This window comes from Mugil cephalus, chromosome 7 (genome assembly GCF_022458985.1).
Source record: "Mugil cephalus isolate CIBA_MC_2020 chromosome 7, CIBA_Mcephalus_1.1, whole genome shotgun sequence".
Classification (NCBI taxonomy): Eukaryota; Metazoa; Chordata; class Actinopteri; order Mugiliformes; family Mugilidae; genus Mugil; species Mugil cephalus.
The window spans coordinates 1,483,357-1,509,224 of record NC_061776.1 but is presented as its reverse complement, the minus strand read 5'-3'; the positions used below and the strand labels follow the sequence as shown (position 1 = coordinate 1,509,224).

General features: G+C 39.5%; 1 protein-coding gene and 1 pseudogene across 3 annotated transcripts; both read left to right on the top strand.

Annotated features, from left to right (window-relative positions):
* Window positions 1-672: 672 nt before the first annotated feature.
* LOC125010932 lies at window positions 673-11,121 on the top strand. 3 transcript variants are annotated; one of them, XM_047589892.1, is made up of 4 exons: window positions 673-688; window positions 1,307-1,378; window positions 7,737-7,815; window positions 8,114-11,121. In XM_047589892.1, exon 4 carries the CDS (start codon window positions 8,249-8,251, stop codon window positions 9,941-9,943), a length of 1,695 nt encoding a protein of 564 aa, XP_047445848.1. In that variant the 5' UTR covers window positions 673-688; window positions 1,307-1,378; window positions 7,737-7,815; window positions 8,114-8,248; the 3' UTR covers window positions 9,944-11,121. The 3 variants fall into 3 exon arrangements, with proteins under 3 accessions (XP_047445848.1, XP_047445847.1, XP_047445846.1); XM_047589891.1 differs by having other exon boundaries at window positions 675-688; window positions 7,726-7,815; XM_047589890.1 differs by lacking the exon at window positions 673-688 and having other exon boundaries at window positions 1,058-1,378; window positions 7,726-7,815.
* A 2,174-nt stretch (window positions 11,122-13,295) lies between these two features.
* Window positions 13,296-19,837, top strand: LOC125010915 (annotated as a pseudogene).
* Window positions 19,838-25,868: the final 6,031 nt, after the last annotated feature.

Here is a 25,868-nt window from a genome sequence, read left to right as displayed (position 1 = left end):
TGACTTCTAATCTATACCTACACAGTAATTTACAAAATCTTCAGTACACTATTATAAGACTCCTGCTTTGACGGTCAAATCAGCACAGAGGATTACTGGCTGCAGATCTGGTGACATACACACTCCTGCTACCCACATCAGGCAGAGAAAGACAGAACCATCTTATTTTTATATAGTAAGAGCTGAATTGCAACTAAGAAATATTTGGTACAAAGATGTGTATCGATATACCAGTTGAATGAAGTGTGATATGGTTGATATTGTGTTCATTGAGATCAGGCACTGATGCCTCAAACCAAGGAGGTTCTAGGTTCCAACCTGCCGGGCAGCTGGGCTGCTTCCCTCTTTCACTTCTTTCTATGCTTACTCCCAGTTTCCTGTTTGGTCATTAAAGTGATTATTATAGTGTTATTGTGTCATGTGAGAGGCCTCTGGCACTTTGGTTAATTTGATGACCCTGTGGGGTTATAGACGTTAGTTTCATGTTTGTGAGTTTTGGAATTTGCAGTAAAAACTTCTTTCACTTTCGAGTTTGAAGGGTTGAGTTTCTGCAACATGTAGCGTGGGAGGAGTGTGCGTGTGTGTGTGTGTGTCTGTGCGTGTCTTCTCTATATAAATGAATGCCATACAAAGGCAAGTGAACCAGACCTCCTCTCTCCTCCTTCATGATCAGAGTCGAACTGAGCAGGTAAGAGCCTGAACATCCTGAGCTGTTCATGTGTTTATTACATGTGTGTTAAATGTAACAGACTCTGTAAATGTTGTCAGTGAATCTGCAGCTTAGGACCATCAACATCTTTACTGTCCAACTAACCAGTGTCAGTAACTAGAGTCCAGGTTATAATAAACTGGGAGAGTAACTAGAGACAATTAAATTCAGCTGTGTGATACATGTACCACACAGATGCAGCATGAAGAGGGACATTATCAGTGGAGTTTGGTTGTTTGTTTAATCAGGGAGGTACAAGAAGCAGGAAGTAGGAGGACAAAGACAAACTCTTAGTGGGGAACAGAAGGCTGAGACACTTTACCAGGAAGAGTCGGTACCAGGAAGTCAGGCAGACGAATGCTGGAAAATCTCAGGAAAAAACATAAAACTGGAAGAGTGAATGTGATTTAAAGAGTATACGCTGGTCTGGATGGATGAGGAGTGGTGGTGCACACAGGTGAGATGAACTGACTGACAAGGCAAGACTGAGTAGAGCCAAGGCGTGGTCAATGAAAACATACTAAGAGGGCTGACTGAACTGTGACACCGAGTAAATTCTACTGTCAATGTGATTCCTGGTGTTTGTTGTTAACAAAGAAGACATCAGTGGACGTCACACTGGACCCTTCACTCCCACATTAATGTGTCCATCTGCAGAAGACATATGAAGTAAGTGACAGATTATGTTTTTACTACTTTTCATAACTCAGCTAATGTCTCGGTGGCTGGAGGGGCCTCTTCTCTTCTTTATCATCATGTCTGTATTTTAATGATTACATCTAGTCAGGGTCACGTCCTCATGCTGTTGACGTCATGTCTGTCTCTGAGACACTTCTGATCCAGCTCCAATAGTCTGTTCTACATCATCTGTTCGTCAGTGTTTCAGGGTGTATCACGACTTTCTACACCCATGGTAGTGAACAGTGGTGACCCTCCAGTCCCAGGCCCCTTCCTCACATAAGGCCAGCTGCTCCAGCAGAGCACATTAGTCATTCACCAACAGAAAGTACAACAGACGGTGTTATCTGTAGAGGCTATTCAATAACGATGAGGCAACAGATTACAAGCAATATTATTAATATTTCACAATGATATTGTTTAAATATTAGTTAAATGAGGCCCTTAATAGTTATCCATTTAATATGAGTACATTTGTATAGAAATTAGTACGGAATTTATTAACACCTAAACAAAAATATTGAGTTGATTTGAAAAAGATGATCTTCCTAATGTGCAAATAGTACCTTTAAAAATTAATTTAATGTATGATATATAATTGAATAAGTAAATTTATATTAATCTGTGCAGATCCTTCAGAAGTGCATGTGCCAAAACATGAATTAAACATAAACATTCATTTTTAATTTGTACAAAAAAAACAGGACAGTAAAAAAACATTTCTACTTGGAACCAATGACAATCGAAATGCCACTGACATGTGAGGCAGAGTCAAATTGCAAAATTGCAAATATTGTACTTTCAAATGTGCAATTCACAAGCTTTGTACAAGCTGAACATAGCATAGCACAAAAGGTTGCAGTTCAACTACAGTCTCATTTCAAGTCAGACGTTTGCTCTAGAGGGACTAGACTTTGTTTGTTCCTCCAAGTTTTCAGGGTCCTTTAACATGAAATTAAAAGGTGTCTTAGTATAAAACTGAGAAAGACATATTGCAAGCATATCACATTACCAGACCAACCATTCATAATCGTTTTCATAGTTTTTAAATCGATTTTATTACATATTATTTTCTTGTGGGCCTTGGTCTCAAATTGCTCTTTATTAGGGCTACGGGCAATGCCTGATGCCCTGTTGTTATCCTGTGTGTTTTTTTTTCATCTTCCTCCTTTTTTGGTCCCTTCACTGGTGTGCTATTACTTTTCTTTCCGAAATATGATGTAAGTCGCGAAAAACTACGACACATTTCCTATTGAAAATGAATCGGACGACTGCTCAGGCAAACTTTCACCTAGAGACTTCATTTAAACTTTAAAATGTAGACACAAGCCTTGTGTATTGGTGTATGGTGTGTAACACACACACCTGCCCACCCACACAGGTAACTTTGTAATTACAGATATACACACAGGCACGCGCAAACACACAGGTACCTTTATGTTCTTACAGTTACACACACACATGCGCGCGTAGGCATGCCACACATATACACACACATAAACACACATAGACACATGCACACACAAACACACAAGTAACTTTATGTTATTACAGTTACAGATACACACAGGAAGGAATCTCTCACACACAGGCTAACTGTGCATACAGTAAGCTACCTGTGCTAACTGTATGCTAGCTGTGCTAAATATAGGCTAACTGTGCTAAATGTAGGCTAACTATGCTAACCATAAGCTACCTGTGCTAAATGTGAGTTAAGTGTGCTAACTGTAAGCTAACTGTGCTAACCATAAGGTAATTGTGCTAAATGCAGGCTAACTGTGCTAACTCCCATGTTGACAGAGACGGTACCTCCGGCATTTCAAAATTTCCCAGAGGGAATTTTCTAGTTTTTTTATATTCTCTATTTTGACATTTGTCTCTGTGTTCATCCCTCTGATTGAGTCTAGAGATTTTGAGAATCTTTCACAAGGAGCACTGAAGCTGTTAAAAAAAAAAAAAAAGATACTACAAAAAACAAAAACAGAGGTCACAGATGAGGGGCAAACCCATTTGAGACAAGGTACCAAATTTCCAATCTCAAACATCCTTTAAATTATTATTTAAAAAAATAATAAATAAAAATAGGGAAAGGAAAAACACAAGGTTTTAGACGTGACGTAATTTAAAGCATTTTAATGACATAATTGAAACTTCCACACCAATCCACAAAATTTTCAACACCAAAATAAACACTAACGCCAATATAAAATGAAATTGCAACTCTAAAACTAACAATGTTCATGGACTCATTTTACAGGTGTTCTTGTCCGTACTGCGTCTGTATGACTGAAAGCAACAATAACACAGAAACCACAGAAAACCTGCTGTTATCCACCCATTTTGTCTCCATGCAAAATGACAAAATTTAAAAGCTTGAAATCATTAGAAGAAAAGAAAAACGGAAATTCAATTTCTCAGGAACACAGGAAAAATATTGGTGGTTGCACAACATTCAGATAATGTAAAAATTCTGAGACCTCTTTAGATTTTAGTAACTTTCGGCAGTTATTTTTTCTGTTTCATTTTTACTCACTGTGGTGTCATTTTTCACTGTAATATGAAGTCCTACACCTCTATAGATTCAGGACACACAGGGCTATAGACTGATGTAACTCAATTATGTCTAAATGCAGTGTAAAAAACTTTTAAAACCTGTAAATAATTAGAAAAAAAGAAAAACGGAAATTGAATTGGTCAGATTTTTTTCTTGTAAAATATTCAAAAAATTATGAATTATCATATACAACACATTTTCAGATATCCTGAAGCATAAGGAAGATAGGAAAAATATTAGTGGTTGCACTACATTCAGAGAATATAAAAATTCTGAGACTTCTCTTGATTTTAGTAACTTTTGGCCGTTTTTTAATCCGTTACATTTTAACTTACTGTGATCTCATTTTTTATTTTAATATAAAGTCCTGCGCATCTATAGGTCAGAACAAACCCGGCTACACGCTGATATAACTCAATAATGTCTCCGAAGAAGTATAAAACAATCCGAATGTAAGAAAACATTGTAAAAAGAACAGGATTGTTTACTTTCCGCCGGCCACATACACACAGACGCTCCTTCGCACTTACACACAGGCGCTCACACCTCCTCCCCTCCTTTCTTTCACACTCCAGGGGGTTGTTTATTCCCTTTAACTTGCCCTATAAGGCACTGGGAGCAGGCAAAGGAGCCTGATCATTGGTTCTGAGCGGTTCTGACCCGGATGACGCGTCTGTAAGGCACCACCCAGGAGAGAAAGGTTCAGCCAATTGTTGAAGAGCGATCACAGGCTGTATGCAAATCATTCAGGGCTCGCTGGAAGCAGGAAAGACCGTAGAGTTTATGCCTTTTTACAGAATTAATCTGGAGCAAAGTGTTAATTTTCTGCGGATTTTTAAAGATGACGTTAGACCGAAGCGATGTTGATGAAATTTCGTAAAATTGGTCCCTTTTCCTCTGTAAAGTTTCGATATTTTAATGACGTCGCCTCTGAGGCATTCAGGCACCCTCGGAAACTTCAGAATCTCGCGATTGTGCCAGTCTTTACAGCTTTCAGATCGGACAAAGGGTTTGTAAATACGAGTAAATACGGGCGGGCTTGGGATTCAGAGGGTTAAATGACTAACGTTAGCTAACAATCTGTTCATCAGTCACATTTTCATGTTAAATGGCCGTTTTTCCAGTTTTTCGGCGGCTGGCTCACAAAGCTTCACCTATCAAACTAAACACCGCTAATCAGATAGGAAACAGTATTCTGTAACTAAAATGTATTCAGAAACTTCTTTAATGTACTGTTTATCTGTAGAGCGAGTAAGTGCAGGGGGTGGAGGTATCAAGGAGATTTAAAATAATATTAATAATTGTATTGATTGAATTGGGTAGATGTTTTGATATTATGTTTTTGCAGTAAACTAAACGAGGCCTATTTTTAGTTTTGTTTGCATTTAAGTTTATATTTAATTCATATCTTAAAATGTACAGAGTTTAAAATAGCATTTGTCATTTTGCTTTTTATTTATTTTCCACCATAATAATTTCTTGTTTTCATTTCAGTGCAATAAAAAATAGTCCACAACCAGACAGTCACATAGGCTACACTTTTTTAATTGATAGGTTGGAAACGCATCTCTTTGTGTTGGGTCTTCAGCCTATATTGCACCAAATGGAGGAATTTAGTCAATGATTGAGGACAGTGATCCGGTCAGTGAATGTTACTGATCTACTGATTAGCGTTGCGTCACTGACTCCACTCAGTTCGCGAACGGATCATCTCAGCCTCTGGAGGTACTGACTCGGGGAACGAATCAATTTTCTTCCAGCGCTACCCTCCAATATTTTTCTTGTGTCTAAACTTAACAGTCCATTGTACTTATTTTCGCAATGCGAAGCTGTAATGCTAAGCTAAATCCAGCAAATAGAGTCTTGCCTTCGATCCATATTAATTCTTCCAAAATGTATAATGCCCTGTTCATATTATAGATCAGCAACATCACACAACTACATTAACATACCGCCCCACAACAGACGCCAGCTTTCTGTTGCTATAAATCTCTTCTTCTGTGATGGCTCATTTAATCTTAATTTAACACTACATACGTTCTTCTTACTAGCACAATGATAACAAAAGAAGTTAGTTAGTTTTGTTTGGACTGGGATATTTAATTTGATTTCACCAGAACTTTGGGGAAAGGACGTTTCATTTGAGGAATGATTGCACTTGAAGAACGTTTACTCTGATTTCACCTGAACATTGGGGGAATTTAGACTGGTGGACTGGGGAACTGATTTGTTTGTCCTGTGGGGCATTGGACATTAACTGTTGGGACAGTTGAGGTCTTTATCTGTGGGAATAAATTCATGTTATTGATTGATGACTGGGGGGAAATATTTGAAATGTGTTTTTGTTGTTGTTGTATTTCACTTTGAGTTACCATGAAATTTTACTTCATGAAAAGACAAAAGGCACATAACTGATTTCTTTAGTAGTGCTGGTGTTATTTCCTTTAGTCCTTAAATATGTTTTTACCCTGAGATTAATAGATAGATTTAACTGTCTGTCTGGTTCCCAGTTAAATTTAAACATTATACCTATTTTGGCCTTTAGTTATGCTGCATTGGAGATGTGTCTTTCTCACAGAGGAAATTGTGGGCAGAGTTCTTCCTGTTTTGTCCTGAAGACTTTTAATGTGACGTCCTCTAAAAACAGTTGTTTATGAACTCGACTCAGAGTTGAATTGAAAGAAGAGCCAGAGACTGGCTGTGTCTGTCTGACCCTGGGTGAACTTTGTTAGACAACGTGTGGTCTAAGAAGCTACAGAGGCAGGATTGTTCATCTATCTGTGTTTCTCAGTTGTGTGTTATGGAGTTTACTGTATCAGCTCAGTCGTCCTTGTATCCCAGAGGCTATGAAATGTTTCCTTTCGTTTAAGGCATTAAATAGTTCAGAGGATTCATTGTAAAATCTGTTTTTACTATTAAGTTGTGAACAGGAATGTCTCTATTAAGTTGTGGTCTTTGAGGGGAGGGGCCTCTGTGGATCAGCCCACAGATACTTGATCAGTTTGGGATCTAGTGAATTTGGAGGCCAGGTCAACACCTTGAGATGTTCTTCATGTCTTCTGAGTTGTGTGTGTGTGTGTGTGTGTGTGTGTCTGCGTCAGGCTGCATCCTGCTGGGGATGGCTATCAAGCTGTGTCATTGCAATGGGGTGGGGATGGGGGGACTGGTCTGGTCTAGGTGGGGGCTACATGTCTTAATAACATCCTCATGAATGAATTCCAAGTTTCCCAGCAGAACACTGAATTGTCACTAGATGGTTTAAAGTCCATTTATGTCTCCTGTCAGTGGTCATAATGTTGTGGCTGATCAGGGAGTAATCTTTCTTGACATTGACATTAACACAAAAAATCCTTTGTACATCACTGACTATTACTCAGCTGAGATGAGAGTATGTGCAGGGGACAGATGCACAGTCAGGGATGAGAACAACATCTGGACGACAGTCGCTACAGGAAAGACATTGTAATGAAAGAGCTGAGACCATATGTGACTAAGCTGCTGCAGCATTTACACAAACATTTACTGTACAGAAGTGATTCCTCATATCTCACACTATGTATTTAGTGCAGTGTAGCAAAGCTTAGTCCAACATTCACTACTGTACATAGGCTGCTGTATTCACCTTTGTATCTTCCCCTTCCTGAACAGGGAGGCTTCCTCAATAGTTCTCTTGGAGTCAAATGTGCATTTAAAGAGAAAACCACCAACACACCAACAACTGTAGCATCAGTGTGAAGCAATGACTCCATGTTTTCTAAGGGCACTGTGTTGTTTTTGGTTTTAGGAGTTTTGCAGACAGTGACTGAATCAAGATGTTTTGAAATCTCAACATCTCTGGGATCATAAACCAGACGACAAAGAACAGTCAGCAAAGGTTTGTCATAATTTGTGTTGTTTTCTGAATCACTTAAATTGTTTTATTAGACTGTATACGTATTCGGACATCAGGAACACATTTATTCTTGTAATGCTTGGTGTGACACAAACAAAACATGATTATATCATCAGAGAAATCAACTACCAGCAGTTAATATTATAAAATGAATGGGGAATCGTTCTGCTTGGTGTGTTTCTTATTTGTGGACAAACCACTGACTAGTAACAGCTGTGTAGTGTCATGGTGACTGGAGTTGTGGTTATGATTTCTTTTTTTCTGATTTTTCTTTACACAGATTCAGAAAAGAAGTTCACAGTCATAGAGTCAACACTCATCATGAGGATGGACGATCTTCTCTGACCATGAAGAGTTTGTTGTCTCATTACAAATAACTCTCCATAGTGTTGGTGGAATTCTTAATTGTATCACAATGGCTTCTGCAGTTTCACAACGTCCAGGCTTTTCAGATAAGTCCAATAAAAGACTTGCAGATGCTGTTAAAGGAAAAAGCACTCTGTTGGAATCTGAGAAAGGACCTCTCTCTGTTTATAAGATTCCCCTGAAAGAACAACAAACCAGTGTATGTAGTGTCTGCAGATGGTTCAGTTTTGGGAAAGACGTCACAAAACACAGTCGTACCATAATGGTTGTTGGAGCAACTGGTGCTGGGAAGTCAGCTCTCATCAATGGGATGATCAACTACATTCTAGGTGTTAAATGGGAGGACTCATTTAGGTTTAAGTTAGTTGTTGAGGATCAGTCACTATCTCAGGTTCACAGTCAGACCTCTGAAGTCACTGTGTACAAAATCAACCACCAGGAGGGGTTTAACATCCCCTACTCTCTGACCATTGTGGACACTCCAGGTTTTGGAGACACCACAGGAATAGACAGAGACAGAGAGATCACAGAGCAGATACGTAATTTATTCTCTTCTGGACATGGTGTCACTGAAATTGATGCAGTGTGTGTTGTAGCTCAGGCTTCTTTACCACGACTCACACCAACACAGAAATATATCTTTGACTCAGTGCTCTCAATCTTTGGCAAAGATGTGGCAGAAAACATCAGAGTTCTGGTCACATTTGCAGACGGTCAAAAGCCTCCAGTTCTAGAGGCAATCAATGCTGCAGGTGTCCCATGTCCTAAAACTAAGAACGGGCTGCCACTTCACTTCAAATTCAATAATTCAGCCTTGTTTGCAGACAACAAATGTGCTGTGAGTGGAGATGATGAAGATGATGATGATGATGATGATGATGATGATGATGATGATGATGATGGAGGATTTGATCAGATGTTTTGGAACATGGGGATAAAAAGCATGAAGAAGTTTTTTGGTGCTTTGAATCAAGTAGAAACTAAAAGTTTGACACTGACAAAGGAGGTCCTCAGAGAAAGACAACAGCTCGAGATTTCAGTCGAAAATCTGCAGGTGAAGGTTAAAGTTGGTTTAGCCAAGATGGAGGAAATGAAAGAGACAAAAGAAAAACTGAAAGAGTTTGAGGCAGAGATCAACAGAAATGAGAAGTTTGAGTTTGAAGTGACTGTCACAAAGCCTTTTCAAGAGGACATTTCTGGCTCTGGAAACCACATCACCAACTGTCAGACATGTCATGTCACCTGTCACTACCCTTGTGCTATACCAAATGATAGAGATAAAGCAGGCTGTGCTGCAATGGGACCAGATGGATACTGTAAACAGTGTCCAGGCAAATGTCACTGGAATGTACATTTTAATCAGAAGTACAGATGGGAGTATAAAGAAGTTAAAGAAAAACAAACTGTGAAAGAGCTGAAGGAAAAATATCTTAAAGCCACAGACGCTAAGAAACCTGTTCAGACATTGATTGATAAACTGAAGGCTGTATATGATCGTATCCAGGATGAGGTGGTGAATCTGATAAAGGAATCTGGTAGATGTCTGGACAGACTGAAAGTGATAGCACTGAAACCAAACCCTCTGTCCACTCCAGAGTACATTGACATGTTGATTGAAGGAGAGAAAGCTGAGGCCAAACCAGGCTGGAAGAAACGAGTTGAGTCTCTGATGAAGATGAAACAAAAAGCAGAGTTCATGGCTAAAGTAGAGAAAGGAGAGAATCTTCTCAGTTCTCAGTTTTAATTAAGGTCAACAGGACAAACATGACACTGAGACTAAAACCAACAGAGACCAAGACAAGGACGATAACTGCAGTGACATTAAAGACCAAGACAAGAGATTGATAGAAACCAAGAGGAAAAGACCAACAGAGACCAAGACAAGGAACAGACTGATTCAGAGACTGAGCTCAGTTCTGATTTAGTTCAAGATGTGACTGGAGTTTTATTCAAGTAGTCGATTACATGATGTCCTGTGGCTTTAAAAACACAAGAAAAGATGTGAAACATAATTCATTAGTACTTTTTTTTTCTGTGAGAATATTTTCAGCTTTAATTTTCTTTAATGATGATGATTTTTTCATGATGATGATGATGATGATGATAAGGATGATGATGATGATGGTGATGATGATGATGATGATGGTGGTGATGATGATGATGATGATGATCTCTTAGCTCTGCTCTTCTCTTCTCTGGACTCTTCTTGTGTTGGTTAATGCTGCTCTGTGGGATTAATAGTGTTTAGTAGGTAGATGATGACTAACATAGTAGCTACACCAACGTAGTCATTTCTCTAGTTTTTACTTTGTAGTAGTTTAATCATGACTGTGTTTTGGAGATACAGAGACCATATATTGATTATTATGTATTATTTTCTTTGTGATTGACAGTTTTCTTTCTGATAAACAGATATTTTATGATCTCAATTACTAAGTGTCTTTATTACAGAGATATCAGAGTTTGCTTTTGTGGTTGTGTTAAAGTTGTTTCTATCTAAACAACAGGAAGAGAGTAAATCATGACTGATGACAGAAATTCTACTGGTGTGAATTAAATCAAATGAGATTAACCTGTGTTTAATAAACTGGCTTCAACTAAACTCTGAGGATTAAAGGTTTTAATTCTTTTATTTTATCTCTTGTCTTTTTGTTTTAAAGGGAAAATTGTGAAGATTGAAATTGTGAAGTTTCTTTGTAAATCCTCTAGTTAAGACTGTCATGTAGGTGTTAAGAGAACATGTCGCTGTAGAATATGAGAGACAATGATGCTGAATGGACAAAGAGAAACAAAGAGTGGAAATATTCTGGAGTGAACCAAAGAAAAGCAGCATTAATATATCATAGTAACTGAAGCTGTTGAATGTGTTTCAGTGTGTGAAGTGAAGTAATCAATAAACTGATCATCATGAATGAATCAACACTCAGGTGTCTCATGTTTAATGAATCCAAACTGTTGATATCTGGTAACTACAAACACATGAATCAGCCATGTGACAGAATACAGCAGTTTGTTCTTGGTCCACAGGGTGGCAGCACAGCATCGGCTGTAATGGTGTAACGCAGATGTTGGACCTGAGAACAATTATTACTGGAAGTTCAGAGATTAGAGTTTGTTACTGACACACAAGAATGACTTAGCTAATGAAAAACAGGAACAATCTGAAAAAGAAAAAGAAAACCACGGCCATCCCCTTGGTACCAGCATGCTAGCTAGTGACAGGTTACACAATTAAAACAATATTACATCATTAATATTATTGGTCAGAGACTTAAGAATTGTCCGTTTTGTTTTTCTGTTCAATTAATACATATCAACTTAAATAAAATGATATGAATTTTAAAAAATGTAGGACAGTTTTATGGATTCTGCTCTTTTATTAAGAATAAATCTTCCTTTCACTTTCAGAATTTCTTTTGTGTCATTGGAATCACAAGCTGTAACTTAGTTAAAATATTATACTGTAACATAGAGAGATGTTTGGACTCATTCAAGGATTAAAAAGATAAATCTCCACTTTAGAGAATGAATCCTGTGGAAAACATGAATCAATGAGTCAAACCTATTGTTGTTAGGAGACAGAGACAGTATCACACACAATCCATTCATTATCACATATATCACATATCACACACATCATATATATTAAATTTGTTTGGATCCTTTACATGAATGTGTTGAACATTGTTTCTGTCCCTCTGTAGCTTTGAAGGTGTGGTGAGTTCACTGCCTCATTCTTTCCATTTATCCTCCTCAGTTCAGAGATATTCAGGACAACTTGTTTGACTATTACAGTGTCAATCATTCTCTCCCTTCTGGGCTCTGAGAGCTTCAAGTTCTTTATTATTGTTTTTCTGGCTAAACAGCCCAAAGCCTTCATCACTGTCTCTCCTCTGGCCTCAGACACCCTCAGACCTTCATGTTATCGCTCCTGTAGCCTCTGACGGCCTCAAGCCTTCACTGTTATGTCTCTTCTGCCCTTGACAAACTTTTAAGCCTTCATCATTATCTTACATCAGGCCTCTGCCTCAAGCTTTCACCATTATGTCTCCTCTGGCCTCTGGCAGCATCAAGCCTTCATCATTATTTCTCTTCAGGCATCTGGCAGCATCAAACCTTCTTTACTGATTAGATTAGCTCTGACCTCATCATGTCATGATCACAGCTACTCCATCTATGTAAAATAAACCTTTCTCACTTGGGTTAATTTATTTTGGCTGAGATCTAACAGGACAAATGAACCCAATCTTCAATAAAATGTTATTATTACATCATTAAATATCTAATACTTTGTTCAGGGTCCTTTGTCGCACTGAGGACATGTCCTCTACTCTCTCTTCTCTGGCACCAAGCTCCTGTCCTCTGATGTCTTATAATTAACTTTTCACTACTAACCGCTGTGTCCCCCCTCTCTGTTTCTACCCGGCTGGTCTTCAGCAGATGGTTCCTCCATATGAGCTGGTTCTGCTCAAGGTTTCTGCCTGTTAAAGGGAGTCGCCCTCAGGCTGCTCTGGAGGTTTCGTCGTTTTTGTGAAACTGAATTGAATTGAATTGAAAAGAAGTGGTGTATACAGCTGGAACAAAAACTGTGTGCACTTACATTATAAATATGTGCGATCCTCTGGGCGAGTGCTGTTGTTTCAGATGTTATATCCTCCCTGAGATAGACACACCTCCAGGTATTTACTGTTGGTCAGAGGGAAGAAGAGATAAGACTTTCAGGTTAACAGGGGAAGGTTTCGGGGAAATGGCCTCAATAACTGTAAAGACATTCAATCTGATTTGCCATAAGTAAAAACATAAAAGTCTGTGTCTTCAGTTTCTGTTTCTCAAGTAGATCATTTATACTGAGCAAGTTCTGAACAGTTAATTTAACTAATCATTAAGAGAACTATGTGGTTTAACCATGTATGTGGTGCCTGATGTGGCTGTATACACCTGAAGTTATGACTGACCCTGAGATGATTAATCAACTGGCTGTTGGATGATATTACACTGTTCAAAGACCTATGAACTGTAGATAAAGAAAGGAGGAGTGAGTGAGTGTGAAGTGAGGAAGAGAGGGAAGTGAACCAGTCAGGCAGATGAAGGCTGGAAAATCTCAGGAAAATACATAAATCTGGTAGAGTGAGTGTGATTTAAAGAGTATACGCTGATCTGGATGGATGAGGAGTGGTGGTGCACACAGGTGAGATGAACTGACCGACAAGGCAAGACTGAGTAGAGCCGAGGCGTGGTCAATGAAAACATACTAAGAGGGTTGACTGAACTGTGACACCGAGTAAATTCTACTGTCAATGTGATTCCTGGTGTTTGTTGTTAACACAGAAGACATCAGTGGACGTCACACTGGACCCTTCACTCCCACATTAATGTGTCCATCTGCAGAAGACATATGAAGTAAGTGACAGATTATGTTTTCACTACTTTTCATAACTCAGCTAATGTCTCGGTGGCTGGAGGGGCCTCTTCTCTTCTTTATCATCATGTCTGTATTTTAATGATTACATCTAGTCATGGTCACGTCCTCATGCTGTTGACATCATGTCTGTCTCTGAGACACTTCTGATCCAGCTCCATTAGTCTGTTCTACATCATCTCTTCATCAGTGTTTCAGGATGTATCACAACTGTTAACCGTTGTTACCTCTCTCAGAACGCTCTAGCTTCCTGCTTCCTGTCAGTGTATTTCTGTATTTCTTTCACACTAGTGAAGTTAAAAGAAAGAAGTGAGAAGGTCTTAGAGAGACGGTCCATATTACTAAATATTCTGAGTATGCTCTCACTTAGCTCCTACCTTAGCCTAAAATTCCTCAGCAAGGAGGCTTATCTCAGGACTGATTCCAGGACATTCTTATTCTAATTCTGATCAAGGAGTGGACTAGTTTCATCAGGGGAGCTCGGGTAATTTGTAATAATCATGGAGGTCATCTGTGATCTTAATCCGTGTGAATCTTCCATGTCGGTAATATGTAGAGCAGAGGTGGACTGGGACAAAAATTCAGCATTTTCTTTCCAGGCCAACCCACTAAATTATCAGTGTGTCGATATACAGGATATATTTTATATATATTTTTATATATTCTCAACTTTTGCACATTTCTTGTTTACATTTTTTGTTTAGTTTCTGCATCATGGCCTTTGAGGATGGAAATTTCAATCCTGTATTGTGTTGCACATGTCAGAATTGACATTGACTTGACTTGACTAGAAGTTCATGAATCTTTCATCTTCTCTCGGGTATATTACAAAGGAGAGTTGTACTTCTTGATAGCAGTTAACAAGTGAAACACGTAGCTGTAGACGGAGACAGACTTTGATGATCCATCAGTGAAATGAATTGGTCATAATACCTTGTTATAAAAAGATGAGCTGTTATACAGCTGGATAGAATAAAGACTAAAATCATGTCTGTAGTGTTCACTATGGGAGTTCAGCTGAATCATTCTGATGGAGAATGAGCTCCTCTGTCCCTATAGTGTTTGGTGCAGTGGATGGGATGGATTGTCCATGATGGAGAGCAGTTTATCCAGTGTCCTCCTGTCCCTCACTAAGACAAACATCTCCAACTCCCTACCAATCACATGTCCAGCCTGTTGGACCAATTTGTTGATCCCACTGATGTCTTTTTTGCTGGTACTACTCCCCCAACAAACCACAGCAAAGAACAGGGCCCTCACTACAACAGACTGGTAGAAAGACTCTAGTAACTCACTGCTCACATTGAAAGACCTGAGCTTCCTGAGAAACTAGAGTCCACCCAGGCCCTTCTTGTCCACAGCATCATTGTTGTCCCTCCAGTCCAGCCTGTTCTTCATGTGGACTCCCAGGTTCTTGTAGCCGTCCACTACTTCCACCCTGGTCTTGTTCATGTTCAGGAGTAGGTGTTTTGCCTTGGACCACTCCACAAAATCCAGTGTCCTACGCTCCACTTCCTGTCCATCTCTAATACATCCTATTACTGCAGAGACATCAGAAAATGTCTGTAAGTGGCAGGACCCAGAGCTGTATCTGAAATCAGAGGTGTAAAGAGTGAACAGGAGAGGAGATAAAACGGTTCTCTGGGGTACCCCCACATTACTGATAACGGTCTCTGACACAAAGGGGGGCCTGCCAGACAAGTAATCAGTAATCCAGGAGACAGTGGATAAGCTGACACCCACGCTGAGCAGCATCTTACTCATCAGAAAGGAAGGACTGAATGGTGTTAAAAGCACTGGAGAAGTCAAAGAAAATGATCCTCACAGTGCCCTTGACATCTTGCAGGTAAGAGCGAGCTCACTGTAGCAGGTAGATTACAGCATCATCCACACCAACATGAGACTGACATGCATGTGCACCTCTCAACAATAATCCCAAGTGAGTCCAACTTCCTGCCAATCAGAGACCCAGCCTTCTTAACCAGACTGTCCAGTCTCTTAGAGTTCCTTTTCATCATGCTGCCTCCCCAGCAGACTGCAGCATGAAAAAGAGAAATGTCAATCACAGACTGGTAGAACATGAGTAGCATTTCACTACATACGTTGAATGATCTGAGTCTCTGAAGGAAGAAGAGTGGACTCTGTCCCTTCCTGTACATGGTGTCTGTGATTGTAGACCAGTCCACTTTGTTGTCGAGGTGCACCCCTAAGAACTTAGAGGTTTGCACCTCTTCAGTGTCCTCCTCTCTGATGCTGGCTGACAGGAGCTGTTGCTTAGACCTCCTAAAGTCTATGACCATTTCCTTGGTCTTGGAGGTGTTCAGCAGCAGATAGTTCTTAGTGGTCCAGTCACTGAAGGCCCTCATCAGGTTCCTGTATTCCTCCTCCTGCCCTTTCCTGATACAGGCCATAATAGCTGTATCATCAGAGTATTTCTGACTGTGGCAGGACTCAGAACTGTACTTGAAATCCGAAGTGTACAGGGTAAACACAAAAGGTGCCAGAACCGTCCCCTGAGGAGCCCTCATGTTGCTCACTGCCATTGTTGATGTACAGCTCCTCAACTGGACAAACTGCTGCCTCCCTGTGAGGTAGGCCTTGCCCAGGAAGTGAAGGAGGGATTGACTCCCATTGTTAAATGCACTTGAAAAATCCAAGAACATGATCCTCACATATCCACCCAGAACATCTAAATATGCATGAACCCTGTGAAGCCTGTGACTGCATCATCCACTCCTAGTCATGGAATCTGCCCAGTGTTTTCTTTGCCAGCAGAGTCAACCCCATGAGCAGGTCCTTGGTTAATTGTGTACCTGATAGGGCTGCAGACAGCTCCACACGAGGCCTGGAAAGTTGTTTCGTCTGTGCTACATGAGACCTTACCGTCACAAATGCCACCTGTACTTTTCCTCCACTGTCTTCAACCCTCATTTGTGTTACAGCACCGCAGGCTTTCTCTGAGGTTTTGCAGAAGATGTGTAGTTCAACAGGAGTGTCAGTAGTAACATTAGTGGTGTAACAACATGGAACTGGGATGTGTTGAAGCTATGGATAACCAACACTGCAACAAGACTCTTTGCATAGGTTGATAAAGGACGACTAGCATGCAAACAAATAATGATAAATCACAACAATTAAACACCACAAAACATCAAACAAGAATGCATGCAAGTGAACTTACAAAAAGTAACCCTAACCCTAAAAAAACAAACAAACAAAAAAACATTTTAACCATGTCTGTTTTTAAAATCAAAAGTACATTTTGTTCAAAACAATAAAAACAAGAAACAAGCACAAACTCACCAGAAAAGCCTCGTATCGATCCAACAATCAGTATTATCCAGGTCAAAATGCCCCTTTTGTATTGATAAGGGTCCAAATTGTCCATTTCAGTCATATTTTCAGTTTAAAAACTACTTTTAGTTACATAAAGATCCAGGAAGTGCTGTTTTAACGTCTTGGACAAAGAAGGAGATACGTCGCAATCTTACTGGTTATACAAAAAGAGTTAAAAAATAGTTTTAAAATGCTTTGATGCTGATTTACAAGGATTGTAACAGCTGGTTTGTCCAGTACATTTATGACTAAATACCAACACATAGAAGAGCAACAGTTGCACCTTTTGAGTGGGATTTCTGAACATGCCACAGTGTGACTTTATCAACATGTTAACATGAGGTCATTTTTGTTAGCATTCTGACATCAGCAGCTACCTCAAAGACCCCAGTGGAGAGATTAGTCTTTGGGCTCTAAGTGGCATTTCCATGTACAACATCTGCATGAAGTTTGCACACACATTCTTATTCAAGGGTTTTCTTTGTTTCTGTGATGCTTCAACAATGCTACACTACACATGTGTACAATGCTAAAGACATGAATGAGTAATGCAATGAGACTGAGATAAAAATCCAACAACACGTATTCATGTCTTCAAATCATAACACCAGAAAGCAGCTTGTTTTTCTCTTGTTATTGTTATGGAGCTCTCTATACTAACTGTTCCTTCTGCATTGCTTCTACAGACAAATGAATGGATATTGAATACGAGTAGAGTCACAGACCTGATATCATCAGCATTCACCAGACCAACAGATGGACCCTGAAGCCAACAGAACGATGGAGATGGTGGCACTGGGCCGACCATTCGGCCTCGGGATGCTTTATGACTGCCGCAGAGACTCACTCATCCCTGGTAATCTCACCTCTGATTCACTTTTTGAAACCATAAACCATGGAACCATTCTTATAAACAAACGAAAGATTTATTTTACATTTATACATTCATATATATTAAATTATGGAGGCAATAACAGGTCATTTAACCTTCATGTGATTTGACAGGAATGACTCTGTGGGACCAGAATGACCTGGAGAAAGACACAAGGGAAAGACCCAGCCCTAACAGTGACTTTGAGATAGTTGCATCTGAGTCTATTGAGGATAAATTATCAGCACTAAATGTTGAAGTGTATCTGAAAGCAAGTTTCTGTAGTGGTTTGGTAAAAGTTGAAGGATCAGCCAAATACCTGAATGATCAGAAGACCTCTAAAAAACAGGCCAGAGTGACACTGAAGTACAAAACTACCACAAAGTTCCAGGAACTGTCAATGAATCATCTTGGAAGAGGAAATGTGAAACATCCATACGTTTTTGAACAAGGTTTAGCGACTCATATAGTCACAGGTATTCTTTATGGGGCACAAGCCTTCTTTGTGTTTGACCGTGAGGTTTCTGAAAAAGAAAATAATCAAGACGTTGAGGGCAGCTTGAAAGTGATGATCAACAAGATACCCACCATTTCTATAGAGGGCGAAGGTTCCCTGAAAATGGAAGATAAGGACAAAGCGAATGTTGAGAAATTCTCATGCAAGTTTCTTGGAGACTTTTCTCTAACAAAAAATCCAGTGTCCTATTTGGATGCTGTTGAGGTCTACCAAAGCCTGCCAAAACTACTGGGAGCCAATGGAGAAAATGCCGTACCAATGAAGGTCTGGCTGTTGCCACTGACAACTTTAGATTCTACTGCAGCTAAACTGGTCCGTCAGATAAGTATCGGATTAGTTCAACAGGCACAGAAACTCCTGGAGGACTTCATGGAGCTGGAAATCAGGTGCAATGATGCACTGAGTACCACCACTGCACAGCAGTTCCCACAAGTCTGTAAAAAGATTAAAAGGTTTAAAGAAATGTGCTGTGAGTTCAAGCTGGAATTCCAACAAACTTTGGCAAAAAAGCTTCCATCGATCCGAGGAGGAGGAGAAGAGGAGTCTGAGCTGGCAGACGTGCTGAAGAAGAAACTTGCTTCACCTTTCAACATTGAAGTCCTGAATGAGTGGATGGACTGTAAAGAAAGAGAAATCAGCATCTTAAAATATTTCACCAACAAGATGAAAAACACAAAGATTGTTCCTTCTAATGGTGTTCTACAGGAGGAAGTTTATGGTGTAGAACAAGCTGTGTGTTTTGTCTTCACCTCCCTGGGAAGTCCTGAACCGTACCTCTCAGTTTATCAAACTACTTAACGGGATCAAACCAACCACACATTTATGATATAGAGAAGGAACAATGGTTCCATACAAAGGAAGTAGCAGATGAAATGCGGATGAAGGTAAAACTCTTCAGTGATTTTGCAGAGGCCAACAAGGAGAACGAGAATGTGAAGTTCTTGACAGTGGGTTTAACCAATGAGAGACAGAAAGGTTCAAGCATCTACCTTTATGAAGAAGGCTTTCCTGTCACTGAGAACTTTGAGCCGCCTTCAAAGCCTGAAACTGTGACAGCAGGAGACATTAACCACAACAGTGTGACCCTGAAGATTTCTCCTCCCAGACATGGAGCCAAGAACATCACCTCCTACTCTGTTGAGTTCTGTGTCCGTGGAGAAGATGAATGGAAACAGGAGAGTCAATCAATAGCTGAAGAAGTCACAGTGAGGGATCTGAAGCCAAACACAGAGTATGAGTTCAGATGTAGAGCAGTGACCTCAGCAGGTGTTGGACCAGTCAGTGGAGTCGGTGATTTCATTAAAACGTTACCCTGCAGTCCTCCTGGAAAACCTCAGCTTGAACCAACCTCCTCTGAGATATCAGTTAGCTGGGAGAGACCTGCTGAGCTCGGACAGGATGTCCAGATATTGAGCTACATTGTGGAGTACACACAAACAGATAACAGCTCAAAAGTGGAAGATGTCTAGTGGAAACAGTTAAAGTCAAATCGTGAAAAGGCTGTCTTCTCAGGGCTTCAGTCAGAGTCAGATGTGATTGTGGTGTAGCTGGTAGGAGCAAGGAAAGTATCACTGTAAGTGTCAGGACAACAAAGTATAAACTTTACCTCAAACACATCAGCAAGGCTATAAACTCAAACGTCCCCTCAGTTTACAAACTGCCTCTGGAAGTCGATGATATGGACATAGATGGCTGCCGGGGGTACAAGCTTGGTAAAGAAAGCATGAGACAGAACCGCACTATTATGCTTCTTGGAGCCACCAGATCAGGAAAGTCCACTCTCATCAATGGAATGATCAACTACATTGCTGGTGTTGAATGGAAAGATAGTTTCAGGTTTAAGTTAGTTGTTGAGGATCAGTCACTATCACAGGCTCACAGTCAGACCTCTGAAGTCACTGTTTACAAAATCAACCACCAGGAGGGGTTTAACATCCCCTACTCTCTGACCATTGTGGACACTCCAGGTTTTGGAGACACCAGAGGAATAGAAAGAGACAGAGAGATCACACAGCAGATACGTAATCTATTCTCTTCTGGACATGGTGTCACTGAAATTGATGCAGTGTGTGTTGTAACTCAGGCTTCTTTAGCACGACTCACACCAAGACAGAAATATATCTTTGACTCAGTGCTCTCAATCTTTGGCAAAGATGTGGCAGAAAACATCAGAGTTCTGGTCACATTTGCAGACGGTCAAAAGCCTCCAGTTCTAGAGGCAATCAATGCTGCAGGTGTCCCATGTCCTAAAACTAAGAACGGGCTGCCACTTCACTTCAATTTCAATAATTCAGCCTTGTTTGCAGACAACAAACCTGCAGCTCACAGTGTGAGTGGAGATGATGAAGATGATGATGAAGATGGAGGATTTGATCAGATGTTTTGGGTCATGGGGACAAAGAGCATGAAGAGGTTTTTTGGTGCTTTGAATCAAGTAGAAACTAAAAGTTTGACACTAACAAAGGAGGTCCTCAGAGAAAGAAAACAGCTCGAGAATTTGCAGGTGAAGGTTAAAGTTGGTTTAGCCAAGCTGGAGGAAATGAAAGAGACAAAAGAAAAACTGAATGAGTTTGAGGCAGAGAGCAACAGAAATGAGAACTTTGAGTTTGAAATGACTGTCACAAAGCCTTTTAAAAAGGACATTTCTGGTTCTGGAAACTACATCACCAACTGTCAACAATGTCATTTCACCTGTCACTACCCTTGTCCTATATCAGATGATAGTGATAAAGCTCGCTGTGTAGCAATGGGACCAGATGGATACTGTAAACAGTGTCCAGGCAAATGTCACTGGAAAGTACATTTTTGTCAGAAGTACAGATGGGAGTATGAAGAAGTTAAAGAAAAACGAACTGTGAAAGAACTGAAGGAAAAATATCTTAAAGCCACAGAAGCTAAGAAACCTGTTAAGACACTGATTGATAAACTGAAGGCTGTATATGATCGTATCCAGGATGAGGTGGTGAATCTGATAAATAAATCTACTAGATGTCTGGACAGACTGAAAGAGATAGCACTGAAACCAAACCCTCTGTCCACTCCAGGGTACATTGACATGTTGATTGAAGGAGAGAAAGCTGAGGCCAAACCAGGCTGGAAGAAACGAGTTGAGTCTCTGATGAAGATGAAACAAAAAGCAGAGTTCATGGCTAAAGTAGAGAAAGGAGAGAATCCTCTCAGTTCTCAGTTTTAATCAAGGTCAACAGGACAAACATGACACTGAGACTAAAACCAACAAAGACCAAGACAAGGATGATAACTGCAGTGACATTAAAGACCAAGACAAGTTAGAGACTGATAGAAACCAAGAGGAAAAGACCAACAGAGACCAAGAAAAGGAACAGACTGATTCAGAGACTGAGCTCAGTTCTGATTTAGTTCAAGATGAGTTTTATTCAAGTAGTCGATTACATGATGTCCTGTGGCTTTAAAAACACATTTTTCCAACCTCAGTAATAAGAATAATAATAAAAAAAAAAATAAAAACATCAAGTCAAGAACAGATCTGAAACAGAATGACAGCTTTAAGTTTCTTGACTTTAACACTTTATGATGTTGATGTTGTTTAATGTTAATCATGACTGTGTTTTGGGGATACAGAGACCATATATTGATCATTAAGTTTTCTTTCTGATAAACAGATGTTTTATGATCTCAATTACTAAGTGTGTTTAATACAGAGATATCAGAGTTTGCTTTTGTGATTGTGTTAAAGTTGTTTCTATCTGAACAACAGGAAGAGAGTAAATCATGACTGATGACAGAAATTCTACTGGTGTGAATTAAATCAAATGAGATTAACCTGTGTTTAATAAATTGGCTTCAACTGAACTCTGAGGAATAAATGTTTTAATTCTGTCTTTTATTTTATCTCTTGTCTTTTTGTTTTAAAGGGAAAATTGTGAAAATTAAAATTGTGAAGTTTCTTTGTAAATCCTCTAGTTAAGTCTGTCATGTAGGTGTTAAGAGAACGTGTCGCTGTAGAATATGAGAGACAATGATGCTGAATGGACAAAGAGAAACAAAGAGTGGAAATATTCTGGAGAGAACCAAAGAAAAGTATCATTAATATATCATAGTAACTGAAGAAGTTGAATGTGTTTGAGTGTGTGAAGTCTGTGAATGTGAAGTAATCAATAAACTGATCATCATGAATGAATCAACACTCAGGTGTCTCATGTTTAATGAATCCAAACTGTTGATCTTTGGTCTTTAATTCAGGCCATGTAACTACAAACACATGAATCAGCCATGTGACAGAATACAGCAGTTTGTTCTTGGTCCACAGGGTGGCAGCACAGCATCGGCTGTAATGATGTAACACAGATGTTGGACCTGAGAACAATTATTACTGGAAGTTCAGAGATTAGAGTTTGTTACTGACACACAAGAATGTCTGAGCTAATGACAAACAGGAACAATCTGAAAAAGAAAAAGAAAACCACGGCCATTTCCTTGGTACCAGCATGCTAGCTAGTGACAGTTTACAAAATTAAAACAATATTATATCATTAATATTATTGGTCAGAGACTTAAGAAATGTCCGTTTTGTTTTTCTGTTTGATAAATGAACTGTTTATTTATCACCCGATATGGGGCGAAACACCACAGGAAAAAATAAATAGTTCATCATCAACGTGATACTCTGGCTGCTCTGGTTTCCAGTGAAGTCAAACTTCTTGCTTTTTCCACGACTACAAACAAGCCACAGCTCCCAGTGAGAGGCTTCATTCTGCTCTGTCTGACAGTCCATGGAGCTGAAGTCTAACGTGGGCCCTCAGCAGCACCACTACCTCCGACCTCTGTTACATGTGAAACGGAAAAAAAAAAGAAACTGCAGCAGCTTTTGTTTTTAATATTTTTTATTTTTCATTATTTGATTATTACTGTACCAGCTCAAGAGGGAAACGTATTTAAAGAGTGTGTTGGTCTTTGTTACAGTCGGATCTTTGTCACTGTGGCTCTGACGTTTAGGTCAAATTACAAGGTTTGCCTCACAGGTTGTCGCTCACTGTGTGTCCTTCATGTACAGTGTTACACTGTGTGTACTTGTGTGTACTACGCTGTGTCATTTATGTGCGTTTGTTGTGAAGATCGCCTCAGCTTTCATGTTCAAAAACTGTCCGAGTGGGAAAACGTGTAAAACTGTGTAGAAGAGCAAAAGGGAGAGAGTTTGTTTCTTTCATGTTCACAGGAGTTTAAAAGGCATCTGTCAATGAAGGGAATTAAAAGCTTCACCATAAAATGTCTTAAGTTTCTGTCTTCTTTCACATCAAACCTTAAACTGACTCGTTCTCTTCTGATTCACATCATTTAAGGTTACGGTCCTTCTGAGGTTTCTACATGAAAATATTCAAAGCGCAGATTTTCACACAACTTCTGGAAGTAGATAAAGAGAATTCAATCAGACACACAAAACAGAAATATTAACCTTCAGTATTCACTTATTCAGATTTTTCAGATATTTAAGAGACAGCAAACACGTGAGAAAACATATTTCTGTTGTGCTCGTAGGAAAAGTGTCAAACAGAATCGAGTTGAGAAGCTCTACCTTTGTAACATCTGTGGGAAAAGACTGACAGACTCTTCAATGTGAGCAAAACATTTAAATATTCAGCAGAACTAAAACAACATGACAACACACAAAAGTGAGAGACTGTACTCTGGAGAAAGATGTGGGAAAAGTTTCAGTCAAAGTAATTTCTATTTCCACGTAAAATCCCACACAGACGAGAAACCTCATTCCTGCAGGTCCATTTATCTTTTAGAGGAACGACTCTGAACCAGAACAAAAAAGAACGTCAGTGTTCAAACTGAATGTATGTAAGACACAAAACTACAATAAACGATAATGTTCATCAAATATCACAGAAGAATCCACACAACTGAGAAGCTGCACCTTTGATCGTCTGTGGGAAACAATTTACTAACGTTCAACACAAAAAGGCGCATGAGAAACCACACAGCTGAGAAACATGTGACGGGTGATATTCCAACATTCATCAAATACTGATGAATATCAATAACAAGACATGACAATCTGTGGATGTGAGGCTGTTTTCTTGCCTCCGTCCATGTAAGAGATCACACACGTGAGAAGCCTTATCCTTGCATATATAAAAGCAAAACGTATATTAAAAGTTTAATTTTCCATTCTTCAGTATTGAATTCAACGTTAAAGTTGTGTAAGATGAATTGATTCACACTGAAGTTTGAAGCTGCAGTAAACTGTTGATGGAGTCTGTGCAGAAGGTCAACCAGCCCATCGATGACCAGCATCACTGTTCCTGTAGTGTGACGCGGTGCTCTACACCAGTCAGGCTACAGTGCTTCTCTAGTGCTGTCTCACACCATAACTCCACAAACTCCATAGATGTGCTGTCTGCTCCCAGATTTTTTAAATGGAAAAATAACAATAGAGGAGTTATTCATAGGAACCTTATCCAAATCAACACAAATTCACTAGTACAACAGAGCAATAAGAAAATTAAATGTGGTCTTTTGAATGTCAGGTCTCTCTCATCTAAATCTCTTTTAGTGACTGATTTGATAACTGATCATCAGATTGATCTATTAAGTTTGACTGAAACGTGGCTGCAGGATGATGAGTATGCCAGTTTAAATGAGTCCAGACCACCCAGTCATAGTAACTATCACATTCCTGGAGGCACAGGCCAAGGAGGAGGAGTGGCAGCAATCTTCCACTCTGATTTATGTATTAATCCTAGACCTAAGCAAAGCTTTAATTCGTTTGAAAGCCTCACTCTTAGTCTTGCGCATCCAGACTGGAAAACACAAAAAACAGTTCTCTTTGTTGTGGTGTATCACCCACCTGCTCCTTACTCTGAATTTTTAGCTGAATTCTCTGAGTTTCTCTGTGATTTAGTGCTTAGAACAGATAAAGTCATTATAGTAGGTGACTTTAACATCCATACTGATGTTAGCAGTGACAGTCTTAGCTCTTCATTTATGTCATTATTAGACTCAATTGGCTTTTCTCAGAATGTAAATGGTTCAAGTCACTGTTTCAATCACACCTTAGATCTTGTACTAACTTATGGCATAGAAACTGAAGGTTTAACCGTATATTCTCACAACCCTCTATTGTCCGATCATTCTCTTTAACATTTGAATTTACTATAAGTAATTACACAGAAATTGGAAAGACATTTCGTTATGGTCGACACTTATCTGATGATGCTGTAACTAGATATAAGGAATTAATACCTTCAGTATTTACCTCAGTACCTTATGTTAGTGATGTGGATGTCAGCAACCACAATCTAACTCAATCACAAATAGATTATTTTGTTGACAGCACGACAGCATCACTTAGTACAACTTTAAATCTAGTTGCTCCTCTTAAAAAGAAGATGGTAAATGGAAGGAGGGCAGCTCCATGGTATAATTCACAGTAGAACAGTTCAAAGCTGGAAAGAATTTGGCATTCCACTAGTTCTGAAGAAGCTCACATAGCCTGGAAAGATAGTTTAACAACTTATCAAAAAAAAAAAAAAAAACTCTCC

Bases quoted from the DNA above. Each gene is read 5' to 3' on its own strand.
- LOC125010932 (XM_047589892.1), top strand. From the start codon at position 8,249: ATGGCTTCTGCAGTTTCACAACGTCCAGGCTTTTCAGATAAGTCCAAT.